Genomic DNA, 16,481 nt, shown 5'->3' with positions numbered 1-16,481 from the left:
TTTCCCCGAGGAACCCCCCCCTTGCCTGCCTGCAGCGCTGAAGAGATCCCGAGATCTCTCATAGACTAACATTGCGAACCCGACGCTTGTTTCTACACTGCACCCGGCCGCCCCCGCGCCGCTGAGGGTGAAATTTCTGTGTGGACTTGTGTCCCCCCCGGTGCCCTACAAAACCCCCCTGGTCTGCCCTCCGAAGACGCGGGTACTTACCTGCAAGCAGACCGGAACCGGGGCACCCCCTTCTCTCCATTCTAGCCTATGTGTTTTGGGCACCACTTTGAACTCTGCACCTGACCGGCCCTGAGCTGCTGGTGTGGTGACTTTGGGGTTGCTCTGAACCCCCAACGGTGGGCTACCTTGGACCAAGAACTGAACCCTGTAAGTGTCTTACTTACCTGGTAAAACTAACAAATACTTACCTCCCCTAGGAACTGTGAAAATTGCACTAAGTGTCCACTTTTAAAACAGCTATTTGTGAATAACTTGAAAAGTATACATGCAATTTTGATGATTTAAAGTTCCTAAAGTACTTACCTGCAATACCTTTCGAATGAGATATTACATGTAGAATTTGAACCTGTGGTTCTTAAAATAAACTAAGAAAAGATATTTTTCTATATAAAAACCTATTGGCTGGATTTGTCTCTGAGTGTGTGTACCTCATTTATTGTCTATGTGTATGTACAACAAATGCTTAACACTACTCCTTGGATAAGCCTACTGCTCGACCACACTACCACAAAATAGAGCATTAGTATTATCTATTTTTACCACTATTTTACCTCTAAGGGGAACCCTTGGACTCTGTGCATGCTATTCCTTACTTTGAAATAGCACATACAGAGCCAACTTCCTACATTGGTGGATCAGCGGTGGGGTACAAGACTTTGCATTTGCTGGACTACTCAGCCAATACCTGATCACACGACAAATTCCAAAATTGTCATTAGAAATTGATTTTTGCAATTTGAAAAGTTTTCTAAATTCTTAAAAGACCTGCTAGGGCCTTGTGTTAGATCCTGTTTAGCATTTCTTTTAGAGTTTAAAAGTTTGTAAAAGTTTGAATTAGATTCTAGAACCAGTTTTAGTTTCTTAAAAAGTATTCCAACTTTTAGAAGCATAATGTCTAGCACAGATGTGAATGTGGTGGAACTCGACACCACACCTTACCTCCATCTTAAGATGAGGGAGCTAAGGTCACTCTGTAAAATAAAGAAAATAACAATGGGCCCCAAACCTACCAAAATACAGCTCCAGGAGCTTTTGGCAGAGTTTGAAAAGGCCAACCCCTCTGAGGGTGGCAACTCAGAGGAAGAGGATAGTGACTTGGAGGACAATTCCCCCCTACCAGTCCTATCTAGGGAGAACAGGGTCCCTCAAACCCTGACTCCAAAAATAATAGTCAGAGATGCTGGTTCCCTCACAGGAGAGACCAACACCTCTGAAATCACTGAGGATAACCCCAGTGAAGAGGACATCCAGTTAGCCAGGATGGCCAAAAGATTGGCTTTGGAAAAGCAGCTCCTAGCCATAGAAAGGGAAAGAAAAGAGATGGGCCTAGGTCCCATCAATGGTGGCAGCAACTTAAATAGGGTCAGAGATTCTCCTGACATCCTAAAAATCCCCAAAGGGATTGTAACAAAATATGAAGATGGTGATGACATCACCAAATGGTTCACAGCTTTTGAGAGGGCTTGTGTAACCAGAAAAGTAAACAGATCTCACTGGGGTGCTCTCCTTTGGGAAATGTTCACTGGAAAGTGTAGGGATAGACTCCTCACACTCTCGGGAAAAGATGCAGAATCTTATGACCTCATGAAGGGTACCCTGATTGAGGGCTTTGGATTCTCCACTGAGGAGTATAGAATTAGATTCAGGGGGGCTCAAAAATCCTCGAGCCAGACCTGGGTTGATTTTGTAGACTACTCAGTAAAAACACTAGATGGTTGGTTAACTGGAAATGAAGTGTGTGACTATGTTGGGCTTTATAATTTGTTTATGAAAGAACACATTCTAAGTAACTGCTTCAATGAAAAGTTGCATCAGTATCTGGTAGACCTAGGTCCAATTTCTCCCCAAGAATTGGGAAAGAAGGCAGACCACTGGGTCAAGACTAGGGTAACCAAAACTTCCACTGGGGGTGACCAAAAGAAAGGGGTTACAAAAACTCCCCAGGAGAAAGTGGGTGACACTAGAAACAAAGAAAAAGAGTCCTCTGTAGGCCCCCAAAAACCAGAACAGGTGGGTGGGCCCCAAGACACAACCCAAAACAAAGGTGGGTACCAGGGTAAGAACTGGGATGCCACTAAGGCATGGTGCCACAACTGTAAACAGTCTGGGCACCACACCAAGGACACTTCTTGTCCCAAAAACAAACCTCAGAACAAAATTCCAGGGGTAACCAGTATAGCCATGGGAGATGACTCTTCAGATGAGGAGGTATTCATAGCCTTCAACTGGAAACAGGGCCCAACAGGTGAGTTGGAGATTCCAGAGGGAAGTAGACACTTCCACCACCTACTGGTGAATGGAATCCCAACCACTGCCCTGAGAGACACTTGTGCCAGTCACACTATTGTGCATGACAGGCTGGTGCTCTCAAACCAGTACATCCCAGGTGAGACTGCCAGGGTAAGAGTTAGCCTAGACAGGGTCACTAAGAGGCCTGTGGCTTTAGTACCCATAGAAGTGGGTGGCACTCTTAGCTGGAGAAGGGTAGTAGTCAGTACAGACCTCCCCCTTGATTGTCTCCTTGGAAATGACTACCCAGAGGTTAGTCAGAGCCCAAGAGAGGAACTGGTCCAGTGCCAGTCCTCTCCCAAGGATTCTGGAAGTCCTGCCTCTGCAGTAAATGCAAGCAGACCCCAGAAGAAGAAGAAAAGAAAACAGAGTAGGAAAGGTGGACAACCTTTAGCCAAGGTTCCAGCAAGCCAAGGAGATTCTGCTCCAGTAGGGGAGAACTCCAAAAATGGCTCTGATAAAGTCCAACCTGACCCACAAGAAGTCCTGGCTAGTCAGGCAACTGTTAAACCTGAGTGGGTGGCTCCTCAGCTAACAGAAGAAAGAGTGGAAGAAGGGTGTTTTCTACAAGATGTGGTAACCCCCCACTCTAATACAGCAGACAGGCAACCTGAACCCAAAGAAGCCTGTAACTTAGCCCCTTCCCTTTTAGGTGAAGAGCTAAAGGTGTGGTTCTGGGCACTGACAGCTGTCAGTGGCCTCTGCTGGGTGTTAGCCTTTATGGCTGCACTATCCTTGGCATGGTGGTCTGACCCCATGCCAAATAACAAGTTAGGCCCCCTGACCCTGTTGGTCATGGTGGGGTTACTCCAGCTCTGGGTAACCTCTTTGGGTAAGCTAGGGGTGACCCTGGCTAAGATAAGATTAGCAGAGGTGGATACCTCTGACCTCAAAATAGAGAGAATGGGTGAAGACATAAAAAGCACAGACAAGAGGCAGTTCAGACTAGGTCCTATCACTGTGGAAGTGGGTCAGTTCCCCAGAGGGAATGACCTGAACAGGAGGATGTAAGGCAGAGTAGGCCCTGCAACAAACCAGCCATTTCCTCTACTCTTCCTCGCCTGACAGACTAGGAAGACTCTTCCAGCGTTGGCTGAGTCTCCTGGCCTGTGGGCTGGGGGGGGCTTGTGTAAAGAAATGGCTCCCTGTTGCAGTTACCCCCCCACTTTTTGCCTGATACTGATGCTGACTTGACTGAGAAGTGTGCTGGGACCCTGCTAACCAGGCCCCAGCACCAGTGTTCCTTCACCTAAAATGTACCATTGTATCCACAATTGGCACACCCTGGCATTCAGATAAGTCCCTTGTAACTGGTACTTCTAGTACCAAGGGCCCTGATGCCAAGAAAGGTCTCTAAGGGCTGCAGCATGTCTTATGCCACCCTAGAGACCCCTCACTCAGCACAGACACACTGCTTACAAGCCTGTGTGTGCTGGTGAGAACAAAATGAGTAAGTCGACATGGCACTCCCCTCAGGGTGCCATGCCAGCCTCTCACTGCCTATGCAGTATAGGTAAGACACCCCTCTAGCAGGCCTTACAGCCCTAAGGCAGGGTGCACTATACCATAGGTGAGGGTACCAGTGCATGAGCACTGTGCCCCTACAGTGTCTAAGCAAAACCTTAGCCATTGTAAGTGCAGGGTAGCCATAAGAGTATATGGTCTGGGAGTCTGTTTTACACGAACTCCACAGCACCATAATGGCTACACTGAAAACTGGGAAGTTTGGTATCAAACTTCTCAGCACAATAAATGCACACTGATGCCAGTGTACATTTTATTGTAAAATACACCCCAGAGGGCACCTTAGAGGTGCCCCCTGAAACTTAACCGACTATCTGTGTAGGCTGACTAGTTTTAGCAGCCTGCCACAAACCGAGACATGTTGCTGGCCCCATGGGGAGAGTGCCTTTGTCACTCTGAGGCCAGTAACAAAGCCTGCACTGGGTGGAGATGCTAACACCTCCCCCAGGCAGGAATTGTCACACCTGGCGGTGAGCCTCAAAGGCTCACCTCCTTTGTGCCAACCCAGCAGGACACTCCAGCTAGTGGAGTTGCCCGCCCCCTCCGGCCAGGCCCCACTTTTGGCGGCAAGGCCGGAGAAAATAATGAGAAAAACAAGGAGGAGTCACTGGCCAGTCAGGACAGCCCCTAAGGTGTCCTGAGCTGAGGTGACTCTGACTTTTAGAAATCCTCCATCTTGCAGATGGAGGATTCCCCCAATAGGGTTAGGATTGTGACCCCCTCCCCTTGGGAGGAGGCACAAAGAGGGTGTACCCACCCTCAGGGCTAGTAGCCATTGGCTACTAACCCCCCAGACCTAAACACGCCCTTAAATTTAGTATTTAAGGGCTACCCTGAACCCTAGAAAATTAGATTCCTGCAACTACAAGAAGAAGGACTGCCCAGCTGAAAACCCCTGCAGAGGAAGACCAGAAGACGACAACTGCCTTGGCTCCAGAAACTCACCGGCCTGTCTCCTGCCTTCCAAAGATCCTGCTCCAGCGACGCCTTCCAAAGGGACCAGCGACCTCGACATCCTCTGAGGACTGCCCCTGCTTCGAAAAGACAAGAAACTCCCGAGGACAGCGGACCTGCTCCAAGAAAGGCTGCAACTTTGTTTCCAGCAGCCTTGAAAGAACCCTGCAAGCTCCCCGCAAGAAGCGTGAGACTTGCAACACTGCACCCGGCGACCCCGACTCGGCTGGTGGAGATCCGACGCCTCAGGAGGGACCCCAGGACTACTCTGATACTGTGAGTACCAAAACCTGTCCCCCCTGAGCCCCCACAGCGCCGCCTGCAGAGGGAATCCCGAGGCTTCCCCTGACCGCGACTCTCTGAAACCTAAGTCCCGACACCTGGGAGAGACCCTGCACCCGCAGCCCCCAGGACCTGAAGGACCGGACTTTCACTGGAGAAGCGACCCCCAGGAGTCCCTCTCCCTTGCCCAAGTGGAGGTTTCCCCGAGGAACCCCCCCCTTGCCTGCCTGCAGCGCTGAAGAGATCCCGAGATCTCTCATAGACTAACATTGCGAACCCGACGCTTGTTTCTACACTGCACCCGGCCGCCCCCGCGCCGCTGAGGGTGAAATTTCTGTGTGGACTTGTGTCCCCCCCGGTGCCCTACAAAACCCCCCTGGTCTGCCCTCCGAAGACGCGGGTACTTACCTGCAAGCAGACCGGAACCGGGGCACCCCCTTCTCTCCATTCTAGCCTATGTGTTTTGGGCACCACTTTGAACTCTGCACCTGACCGGCCCTGAGCTGCTGGTGTGGTGACTTTGGGGTTGCTCTGAACCCCCAACGGTGGGCTACCTTGGACCAAGAACTGAACCCTGTAAGTGTCTTACTTACCTGGTAAAACTAACAAATACTTACCTCCCCTAGGAACTGTGAAAATTGCACTAAGTGTCCACTTTTAAAACAGCTATTTGTGAATAACTTGAAAAGTATACATGCAATTTTGATGATTTAAAGTTCCTAAAGTACTTACCTGCAATACCTTTCGAATGAGATATTACATGTAGAATTTGAACCTGTGGTTCTTAAAATAAACTAAGAAAAGATATTTTTCTATATAAAAACCTATTGGCTGGATTTGTCTCTGAGTGTGTGTACCTCATTTATTGTCTATGTGTATGTACAACAAATGCTTAACACTACTCCTTGGATAAGCCTACTGCTCGACCACACTACCACAAAATAGAGCATTAGTATTATCTATTTTTACCACTATTTTACCTCTAAGGGGAACCCTTGGACTCTGTGCATGCTATTCCTTACTTTGAAATAGCACATACAGAGCCAACTTCCTACAGTGTGCCAATCAGATACGGCTTTTACTTTCTTTTCTGCCATCACCATACCTTGAGGGGTAAGAATAACCCCTAAAAACTCAACTGGGGTAACATGAAACTCACACTTGGTTAGGTTGCAATATAAATGGTGTTTTCGAAGGGCTGCAAGAATTTTCCTGACATGTTGGACATGTTTGTTTTCATTGTCTGAGTAGATCAAAATTTCATTGATGTAGACTATGGCAAATATGTCGAGGTACTCTCTAAGAACGTCATTCAAGAAAAATTAAAATGCTGCTGGAGCATTACACAGACCAAAAGGCATGACGGTGTATTAAAAAAGGCCATATTTTGTCTTGAACGCTGTTTTCCATTTGTCACACTCTCTCATTCTGACCAAATGATAAGCACCTCGAAGGTCAAGCTTCGTGTAGATTTTTGCTCTCTTTACTTGTTCCAATAAGACCGGAATTAGGGGTAAAGGATATTTATTCTTGATGGTGACTTTGTTCAAACCCCTATAGTCGATGCAAGTTCGAAGTTCTCCATTAGCTTTTGGAACAAAAAACAAAGGCGGAGCTGCAGGAGACTTAGAGGGGCGAATGAAGCCATTCTCCAAAAATTGATCTAGGTATTTTCGTAAATGTTGATTTTCATGTTCTGACAGGGCATATACACGACAGTTGGGAAGTATCGCACCTGGGGCTAGATCAATTTGACAGTCATAAGATCTATGAGGAGGTAGAGTCTCTGCTCCTTTCTCATCAAATACATCTTTGTAAGATGAATACTGTTTGGGCAGCTGAATTTCTTTCTCCGCAGCAGTAGCTATGTAAGAGTTGCAAACTTTTGGTACTTTAATCTTTTGGAGACATTGTTCGTTACATAGCGCAGATGAGAACACGATTTTTCGTTCTGCCCAATTGATCTCCGGATTGTGATGAATTAACCATGGCAAGCCGAGGATAATCCCATGTTGGGGAGCATGGATCACGTCAAGGATGATTTTCTCTTTATGTTTCTTTCTTTGATTCTTATCTTCACAAATCATCGACAAGGGGATAGTCTGAGGAGTTATCGGACCTCCAGTCAAGAGTTTTCCATCGACTGCCTGGATGATTTCTGGGGTCTTCTTTTCAATACATGGGATCCCCCATGCACGAACCAGTTGGACATCAACAAAGTTCCCAGTAGCCCCAGAATTGACTAGAGCTTTTTTGAAATAGATCTTTTTCGTGACCTGAACTCTTATTTCCAGTTTAAGATGTCTAGATTGTGAAGGGTCCACGGTGACACCCAAGAGAAACCCTTCTCTGCATCTTGGGTGTTTTAGTTTTCCAACTCGACTGGTGCATTGGCTGCGACCTTCTGAACTGGACCTTGCTTGTTCTTTGGTTTGATTGGACAATCTTTGGCAAAATGACCTTTTCGCCCACAATAAAGACATTGTCCATTTTTTCTGTGTAGGTCCTTTTCATCTTTGGTCAAAGGTCTTCTGATGGTTCCAATTTCCATTGGTTCCGGTGTTCTTTCTTTCGGAGTTCTTGAGTCTCTGTTATAATGAATGCGCCATGAATATTTTTCAATCCTTTTGTGCGTTCCTTTACGTTCTGCTAAATGATGATCAAGTCTCAAGACAAGATTTATTAATTCATGACAGTCTGTAGGTTGTGGGTCGTTTTGCGCTAAGATATCTTTTAGTTCCTCTTTGAGTCCCTTGTAAAACAAGACCGCTTGTTTTTCTTCAGGCCAGGATGTCTCGGCAACCAGCCGGTTAAAGTTGGCTAAATACGACACTAGGTCTTGATTCCCTTGGCGTAAATCTAATAATTCACGATCTGCTGACTGTCTTACAGTTCTACGATCAAAAACTCTCTCAAACTCACGAACAAAATTTCTCCAGTTGTACAACAGGGGACTATTTTTACGCACAAGAGGAATTGCCCAAGTAGCTGCATCACCAGACAGATATGATAGCAAGAAAGCTACTTTGGACTGGGCATCAGGGAAAGTATTTGGTCTGCAGGGGAAGTGTAGTTCCACTTGAACCAGGAAAGATTGCGCTTTCAAAGGGTCACCTGAGAAACGTTCTGGGGAAGCTAAAGGAATTGCAGAAGGAACATTTAGGGAAATCGGATTACTTCCAGAAGCCTGAGAAGAAGTACCTGGCCAAGACACACCTGTGGGACTTTGTTCCTTCTTCTATACCTTATCTTGCAACTGACTCACTCTCTCTGCTAAGCTAGTTGTCAATTCTTTAGATGATACCACCTCTGCTTGGAGCTGGGTGATAGCCTTGACTAACTCGTCTAGCGTGGCCATGCTGAGAACATACACAAGCCAGGAGGATAATAATTCGTGGGATCACTATTCTGTCAGTCACCAGATCCTCGGGGTCTGTGCACGTTCCCAACACGTCCACCACTGAACAGCTCCAAGACTCTGATAGATAAATCACAGAGACTGAGAGAGTTCAAGAGGTGAAGAGGGGATTAGGAAGGGAACAGCTGGGAAGGAGACCTGTAGTAAGAAAAAGGTTAGAACACACAATATGAAAATGATATCTCCTGAAATCAATACAAGACTATGATTCTAAGCCTAGTCACTCTAAAAACATGAACAATCTAAGAGTTAAGTTTAAAATGACTAAGTTTCAAGATGGCCGGATACCTGTAGGGAATCAAGATGAGTTAAATGAAAACTTTCTTATTCAAGTACTTTCCTTTACATGAAAATTAGAAAAAAACATTCTGACAATTTTAAACCAGTCATATAAATCCTGTTTTGAGAATGTATACTAGGAACTCTGGCCTTCTGTGTACTCTTAAAATGTTTCAACACAAATTGCACATATTGCAGATATATATATATATATATATATATATATATAGTAAACACCATAAAAGGATTGTGCACCATGAACACAATATGGATTCAGGAAACAAATCACATAACTTGTCAACTCAAATATTACATAATAAATATCTTAGAATAGTGGCATACAATAAACAACATGAAATTAACTCGAGGAGAGAATCGTGCGTCTTGCCGATTCGAGTGTCACCCTGTAAAATACCAAGAAATGGTAGCACGCAATGAATATCAAAGTCAAATCATCATTAATCGAATTGCGCGTCTTGACGATTCGTAAAGCACGATGTAAATGTCAAGAAATAACAGCTCACAATAAATAACAAGATCAAAGTACAATGAAACGAATCGCGCTTCTTTTGCCGATTCTTAAGCCACCATGTAAATGTCAAGAAATAGTAGCGCGCAATGGACAACAATGTGTAAACGCCATAAAACGAATTGCGCGTCTTGCCGATTCTTAAGCCACCATGCCAATGTAAAGAAATGGTAGCACGCAATGAATAACAAAGCCAAACCTTTATGAAACAAATTGCGCGTCTTGCCTATTTGTAAACTACCATATAAATGTCAAGAAATGGTAGCGCTCAAGTAATCTGTTACTCATTTAAGAATTAAACCAAGAATATGAAAATTCTCAGTAACGGTGTCAGAACAGTCCAACCACCGTCTTACCGCCTGGAACAATGATCACCAATGAAGGATGAAGGGCAGAAGCCTGGAAGATCCAATAGGCCGCCGGGACAGGAGCTCAGGAAGAATCTGCTGCTCTGCACCGGGACCTCTGAATAGTGAGCACTGGGAGTTGGGCTGGCTCTCTTTTATAGAGTCTTGGCCCAGCCCAGAACCACGCCCAGGCATGTTTCAGGGAAAGTCTCGAAGGCCCTGGAAAGGGGCCACACCCTAACACACTCTGAAAACCTGCAGCCATACATTGCAAAGGAACAGTATTTGTAAGCATATTAAAAATAAGTTTTCAGGATTGAACTCTGCAATGCAAAAGGTTAAATCGCAACATATCAGCACAATGCATAAATTACGTTGTTTTGAGAGTGCTGGGTTTTTGGATTTTTGTCACCAATAGATCGCGTACAGCTCTGGTGTTGACACTCCTGTAGCTCTTAGACCAACCAGTAAAGTCGAAAATATTCACTGTAGCAATTTGACGCTGTGAAGTGTTTTCTGCTAGTTTTTCTTTGAGAGTGGATTGACCACTTCTTTATGTAAAATAGCTTTTCTTAATAAAGCTCCTGCCAAGATCACATACTTTGTGGTAAGTTTGACATGTAGCTCAAGCAAATGCACCAGAAGACGATTAATAGGATCGCTTGCACTTCATAAATGTTACTGTACATTGAGAGTATCTTTCAAGGTGCCGTCAAATGATAATCATACAATCTAAAACCTGATAATCTCTGGAGAGGATGGTGCCCGTCTTCAGTACAGTATTTTGGTCAGTCCTGGCCTAATTGCGCTATAACTGTTGTTAGGGCAGTGTTAACAAAATATGTTTGCTTATACACTAATCAGCAACTTGCAATTTTACAGGACTTTGAAGCACTCACTCCTAACCTCTTGGCCAGGACTGTTGAAACTGTGGAAGGAGGTGGCATGGTTGTCATACTCCTGCGCACTATGAGCTCACTGAAGCAGCTGTACACCATGACTATGGTAGGTGGAGCAGTGGTTTTGTGTTACAGCTTGTGCCTCCCAGGATATCTGGAATGCCTTGACATGTTTCTTGCTGCTTTGGGAAGACTTTTATTTTGGTACCCTCTGTGTGGGAATTGAAATTGCCTTTAGATCGGCCTTTGACTCGTGCTTGTTTTAAAATATAATCTTAAACTACTGCCCCATTGCATGCTGAAGACCTGTCTATTGTCGTACCTTTTAAAAATTTGGTTTTTCACCTTTTCTCTTAGCATTGTCTTTTTCTGCCTTCCTGCCCTTATTCTATTCTGTTTGTAACATGTCTACATGCATGCCTTGATGACTGTAATGCATTCTTATGTTTCCGTTGATCCTACAGCTGGCTACAGTGAGCTCTCATATCCTTGTTCTCTATCCGCATTTGTTTTGTACATTTCTAACATCGTATGACACTGCAGCGGTTTCCACGTCTGAATGCCCTTTCTTTCACTTTTTTTGGTTCCTTACAGTATGTTATAATTCTGGTGCCAACCTTAGTGTGACACGTGTTTCCATCCTCTTTCTTTTAAATGAATTATTAAACTTTTCCAAAGTCCTATTTTTTGGGGTTTTGAATAAGTACATGTCCTGTCAGTTGAACAGAAGCGCTTCACTTTTTGTCTGGACTTAATGCACAAGAGGACTGATTCACAAAGCCTTTTCTGTGCCTCACAACTTGTCACTACTGATTTATATGTGAATTGTTCCACAGCTACTGGAAAATGAATTGTGAAACTGGCATAAGAGTTTTTCTTTTTATAACTGTTCATCCGAATGTCTCCTCCTTTACATCTTAATGTACATCCCCTCTTACTTTATACTTTTCACTTTTACACCCTTTCCCATTTTCACAAAATGTTATGGAATAGCCATCACTCCATCTTCTGTAGACTTATTTCATTTTTTGCTGAATTTAAAAGATTTATTTTCTTGCCCTCGGAGCAAAAGTTCTACTGAACAATTTTATTTTAACTCCTGTGTATGCATCCTCAGTATCTCACTGCTAGCTTTTGAAATGCATATTATTTTAGTGCCAAAACTTTGGCAATCCTTTATTATTTTGTTGGTGGTTTCTTTTTACCATCGCAACATAGTTGAGTTTAATTTTGTTGTTTACATTTTATTCTGATTATAAAAGGTAAAGGCAAGTATTCTTTGTCATAACCACTTTTTTTGTAATTCTTTTGTAAATAATGCTGTGTAAAGATAGCTTTGTATATATTATCCTTTTTGATTTTGAGGAGGATTTTTTTTCTGTCTTTTTTTAAATATTAGGATGTGCATTCGCGCTACAGAACAGAGGCCCATCAGGACGTAGTTGGAAGATTCAATGAAAGGTAAATCTTTTAGCTGTTTGTAGGAAGTTGGCTCTGTATGTGCTATTTCAAAGTAAGGAATAGCATGCACAGAGTCCAAGGGTTCCCCTTAGAGGTAAAATAGTGGTAAAAATAGATAATACTAATGCTCTATTTTGTGGTAGTGTGGTCGAGCAGTAGGCTTATCCAAGGAGTAGTGTTAAGCATTTGTTGTACATACACATAGACAATAAATGAGGTACACACACTCAGAGACAAATCCAGCCAATAGGTTTTTATATAGAAAAATATCTTTTCTTAGTTTATTTTAAGAACCACAGGTTCAAATTCTACATGTAATATCTCATTCGAAAGGTATTGCAGGTAAGTACTTTAGGAACTTTAAATCATCAAAATTGCATGTATACTTTTCAAGTTATTCACAAATAGCTGTTTTAAAAGTGGACACTTAGTGCAATTTTCACAGTTCCTAGGGGAGGTAAGTATTTGTTAGTTTTACCAGGTAAGTAAGACACTTACAGGGTTCAGTTCTTGGTCCAAGGTAGCCCACCGTTGGGGGTTCAGAGCAACCCCAAAGTCACCACACCAGCAGCTCAGGGCCGGTCAGGTGCAGAGTTCAAAGTGGTGCCCAAAAACACATAGGCTAGAATGGAGAGAAGGGGGTGCCCCGGTTCCGGTCTGCTTGCAGGTAAGTACCCGCGTCTTCGGAGGGCAGACCAGGGGGGTTTTTTAGGGCACCGGGGGGGACACAAGTCCACACAGAAATTTCACCCTCAGCGGCGCGGGGGCGGCCGGGTGCAGTGTAGAAACAAGCGTCGGGTTCGCAATGTTAGTCTATGAGAGATCTCGGGATCTCTTCAGCGCTGCAGGCAGGCAAGGGGGGGGTTCCTCGGGGAAACCTCCACTTGGGCAAGGGAGAGGGACTCCTGGGGGTCGCTTCTCCAGTGAAAGTCCGGTCCTTCAGGTCCTGGGGGCTGCGGGTGCAGGGTCTCTCCCAGGCGTCGGGACTTTAGATTCAAAGAGTCGCGGTCAGGGGAAGCCTCGGGATTCCCTCTGCAGGCGGCGCTGTGGGGGCTCAGGGGGGACAGGTTTTGGTACTCACGGTATCAGAGTAGTCCTGGGGTCCCTCCTGAGGTGTTGGATCGCCACCAGCCGAGTCGGGGTCGCCGGGTGCAGTGTTGCAAGTCTCACGCTTCTTGCGGGGAGCTTGCAGGGTTCTTTGGAGCTGCTGGAAACAAAGTTGCAGCTTTTCTTGGAGCAGGTCCGCTGTCCTCGGGAGTTTCTTGTCTTTTCGAAGCAGGGGCAGTCCTCAGAGGATGTCGAGGTCGCTGGTCCCTTTGGAAGGCGTCGCTGGAGCAGGATCTTTGGAAGGCAGGAGACAGGCCGGTGAGTTTCTGGAGCCAAGGCAGTTGTCGTCTTCTGGTCTTCCTCTGCAGGGGTTTTTCAGCTAGGCAGTCCTTCTTCTTGTAGTTGCAGGAATCTAATTTTCTAGGGTTCAGGGTAGCCCTTAAATACTAAATTTAAGGGCGTGTTTAGGTCTGGGGGGTTAGTAGCCAATGGCTACTAGCCCTGAGGGTGGGTACACCCTCTTTGTGCCTCCTCCCAAGGGGAGGGGGTCACAATCCTAACCCTATTGGGGGAATCCTCCATCTGCAAGATGGAGGATTTCTAAAAGTTAGAGTCACCTCAGCTCAGGACACCTTAGGGGCTGTCCTGACTGGCCAGTGACTCCTCCTTGTTATTCTCATTATTTTCTCCGGCCTTGCCGCCAAAAGTGGGGCCTGGCCGGAGGGGGCGGGCAACTCCACTAGCTGGAGTGTCCTGCTGGGTTGGCACAAAGGAGGTGAGCCTTTGAGGCTCACCGCCAGGTGTGACAATTCCTGCCTGGGAGAGGTGTTAGCATCTCCACCCAGTGCAGGCTTTGTTACTGGCCTCAGAGTGACAAAGGCACTCTCCCCATGGGGCCAGCAACATGTCTCGGTTTGTGGCAGGCTGCTAGAACTAGTCAGCCTACACAGATAGTCGGTTAAGTTTCAGGGGGCACCTCTAAGGTGCCCTCTGTGGTGTATTTTACAATAAAATGTACACTGGCATCAGTGTGCATTTATTGTGCTGAGAAGTTTGATACCAAACTTCCCAGTTTTCAGTGTAGCCATTATGGTGCTGTGGAGTTCGTGTTTGACAGACTCCCAGACCATATACTCTTATGGCTACCCTGCACTTACAATGTCTAAGGTTTTGTTTAGACACTGTAGGGGTACCATGCTCATGCATTGGTACCCTCACCTATGGTATAGTGCACCCTGCCTTAGGGCTGTAAGGCCTGCTAGAGGGGTGTCTTACCTATACTGCATAGGCAGTGAGAGGCTGGCATGGCACCCTGAGGGGAGTGCCATGTCGACTTACTCGTTTTGTCCTCACTAGCACACACAAGCTGGTAAGCAGTGTGTCTGTGCTGAGTGAGAGGTCTCCAGGGTGGCATAAGACATGCTGCAGCCCTTAGAGACCTTCCTTGGCATCAGGGCCCTTGGTACTAGAAGTACCAGTTACAAGGGACTTATCTGGATGCCAGGGTCTGCCAATTGTGGATACAAAAGTACAGGTTAGGGAAAGAACACTGGTGCTGGGGCCTGGTTAGCAGGCCTCAGCACACTTTCAATTGTAAACATAGCATCAGCAAAGGCAAAAAGTCAGGGGGCAACCATGCCAAGGAGGCATTTCCTTACACAACCCCCCCCCAAACGAAAGAGGATGAGACTAACCTTTCCCAAGAGAGTCTTCATTTTCTAAGTGGAAGAACCTGGAAAGGCCATCTGCATTGGCATGGGCAGTCCCAGGTCTGTGTTCCACTATAAAGTCCATTCCCTGTAGGGAGATGGACCACCTCAACAGTTTAGGATTTTCACCTTTCATTTGCATCAGCCATTTGAGAGGTCTGTGGTCGGTTTGAACTAGGAAGTGAGTCCCAAAGAGGTATGGTCTCAGCTTCTTCAGGGACCAAACCACAGCAAAGGCCTCCCTCTCAATGGCACTCCAACGCTGCTCCCTGGGGAGTAACCTCCTGCTAATGAAAGCAACAGGCTGGTCAAGGCCATCATCATTTGTTTGGGACAAAACTGCCCCTATCCCATGTTCAGAGGCATCAGTCTGCACAATGAACTGCTTAGAATAATCTGGAGCTTTGAGAACTGGTGCTGAGCACATTGCCTGTTTCAGGGTGTCAAAGGCCTGTTGGCAGTCCACAGTCCAGTTTACTTTCTTGGGCATTTTCTTGGAGGTGAGTTCAGTGAGGGCTGTCACAATGGATCCATATCCCTTCACAAACCTCCTGTAATACCCAGTCAAGCCAAGGAATGCCCTGACTTGAGTCTGGGTTTTTGGAGCTACCCAGTCCAGAATAGTCTGGATCTTGGGTTGGAGTGGCTGAACTTGGCCTCCACCTACAAGGTGTCCCAAATAAACCACAGTTCCCTGCCCTATCTGGCATTTGGATGCCTTGATAGAGAGGCCTGCAGATTGCAGAGCCTTCAAAACCTTCCTCAGGTGGACCAGGTGATCCTGCCAGGTGGAGCTAAAGACAGCAATATCATCAAGATAAGCTGTGCTAAAGGACTCCAAGCCAGCAAGGACTTGATCCACCAACCTTTGGAAGGTGGCAGGGGCATTCTTTAAACCAAAGGGCATAACAGTAAACTGATAATGCCCATCAGGTGTGGAGAATGCTGTCTTTTCTTTTGCTCCAGGTGCCATTTTTATTTGCCAGTACCCTGCTGTCAAGTCAAAGGTACTTAGGAATTTGGCAGCACCTAATTTATCAATGAGCTCATCAGCTCTTGGAATTGGATGAGCATCTGTCTTGGTGACAGAATTGAGCCCTCTGTAGTCCACACAAAACCTCATCTCTTTCTTTCCATCTGTGGTGTGAGGTTTGGGGACTAAGACCACTGGGCTAGCCCAGGGGCTGTCAGAGCGCTCAATGACTCCCAATTCCAGCATCTTGTGGACTTCCACCTTGATGCTTTCCTTAACATGGTCAGACTGTCTAAAGATTTTGTTCTTGACAGGCATGCTGTCTCCTGTGTCCACATCATGGGTACACAGGTGTGTCTGACCAGGGGTTAAGGAGAAGAGTTCAGGAAACTGTTGTAGGACTCTCCTACAATCAGCTTGCTGTTGGCCAGAGAGGGTGTCTGAGTAGATCACTCCATCTACTGTACCATCTTTTGGGTCTGATGACAGAAGATCAGGGAGAGGTTCACTCTCTGCCTCCTGATCCTCATCTGTTACCA

The 16,481-nt window shown here is 45.9% G+C and overlaps 1 protein-coding gene across 4 annotated transcripts in view; it reads left to right on the top strand.

Annotated features, from left to right (window-relative positions):
• The window catches only part of NAT10 (N-acetyltransferase 10), a 326,800-nt gene that overhangs the window by 83,490 nt on the left and 226,829 nt on the right, over window positions 1-16,481 (top strand). For all 4 annotated transcript variants that reach the window (XM_069221852.1, XM_069221854.1, XM_069221853.1 and 1 more), the window contains exons 5-6: window positions 10,736-10,858; window positions 12,152-12,213. In XM_069221852.1, coding sequence (XP_069077953.1) covers window positions 10,736-10,858; window positions 12,152-12,213 — 185 coding nt within the window. The remainder of the gene's footprint in view (window positions 1-10,735; window positions 10,859-12,151; window positions 12,214-16,481) is intronic.

The sequence above is a fragment of the Pleurodeles waltl genome, chromosome 3_1 (genome assembly GCF_031143425.1).
Source record: "Pleurodeles waltl isolate 20211129_DDA chromosome 3_1, aPleWal1.hap1.20221129, whole genome shotgun sequence".
Lineage (NCBI taxonomy): Eukaryota > Metazoa > Chordata > Amphibia > Caudata > Salamandridae > Pleurodeles > Pleurodeles waltl.
This window is presented reverse-complemented; position numbering and strand designations above follow the sequence as displayed.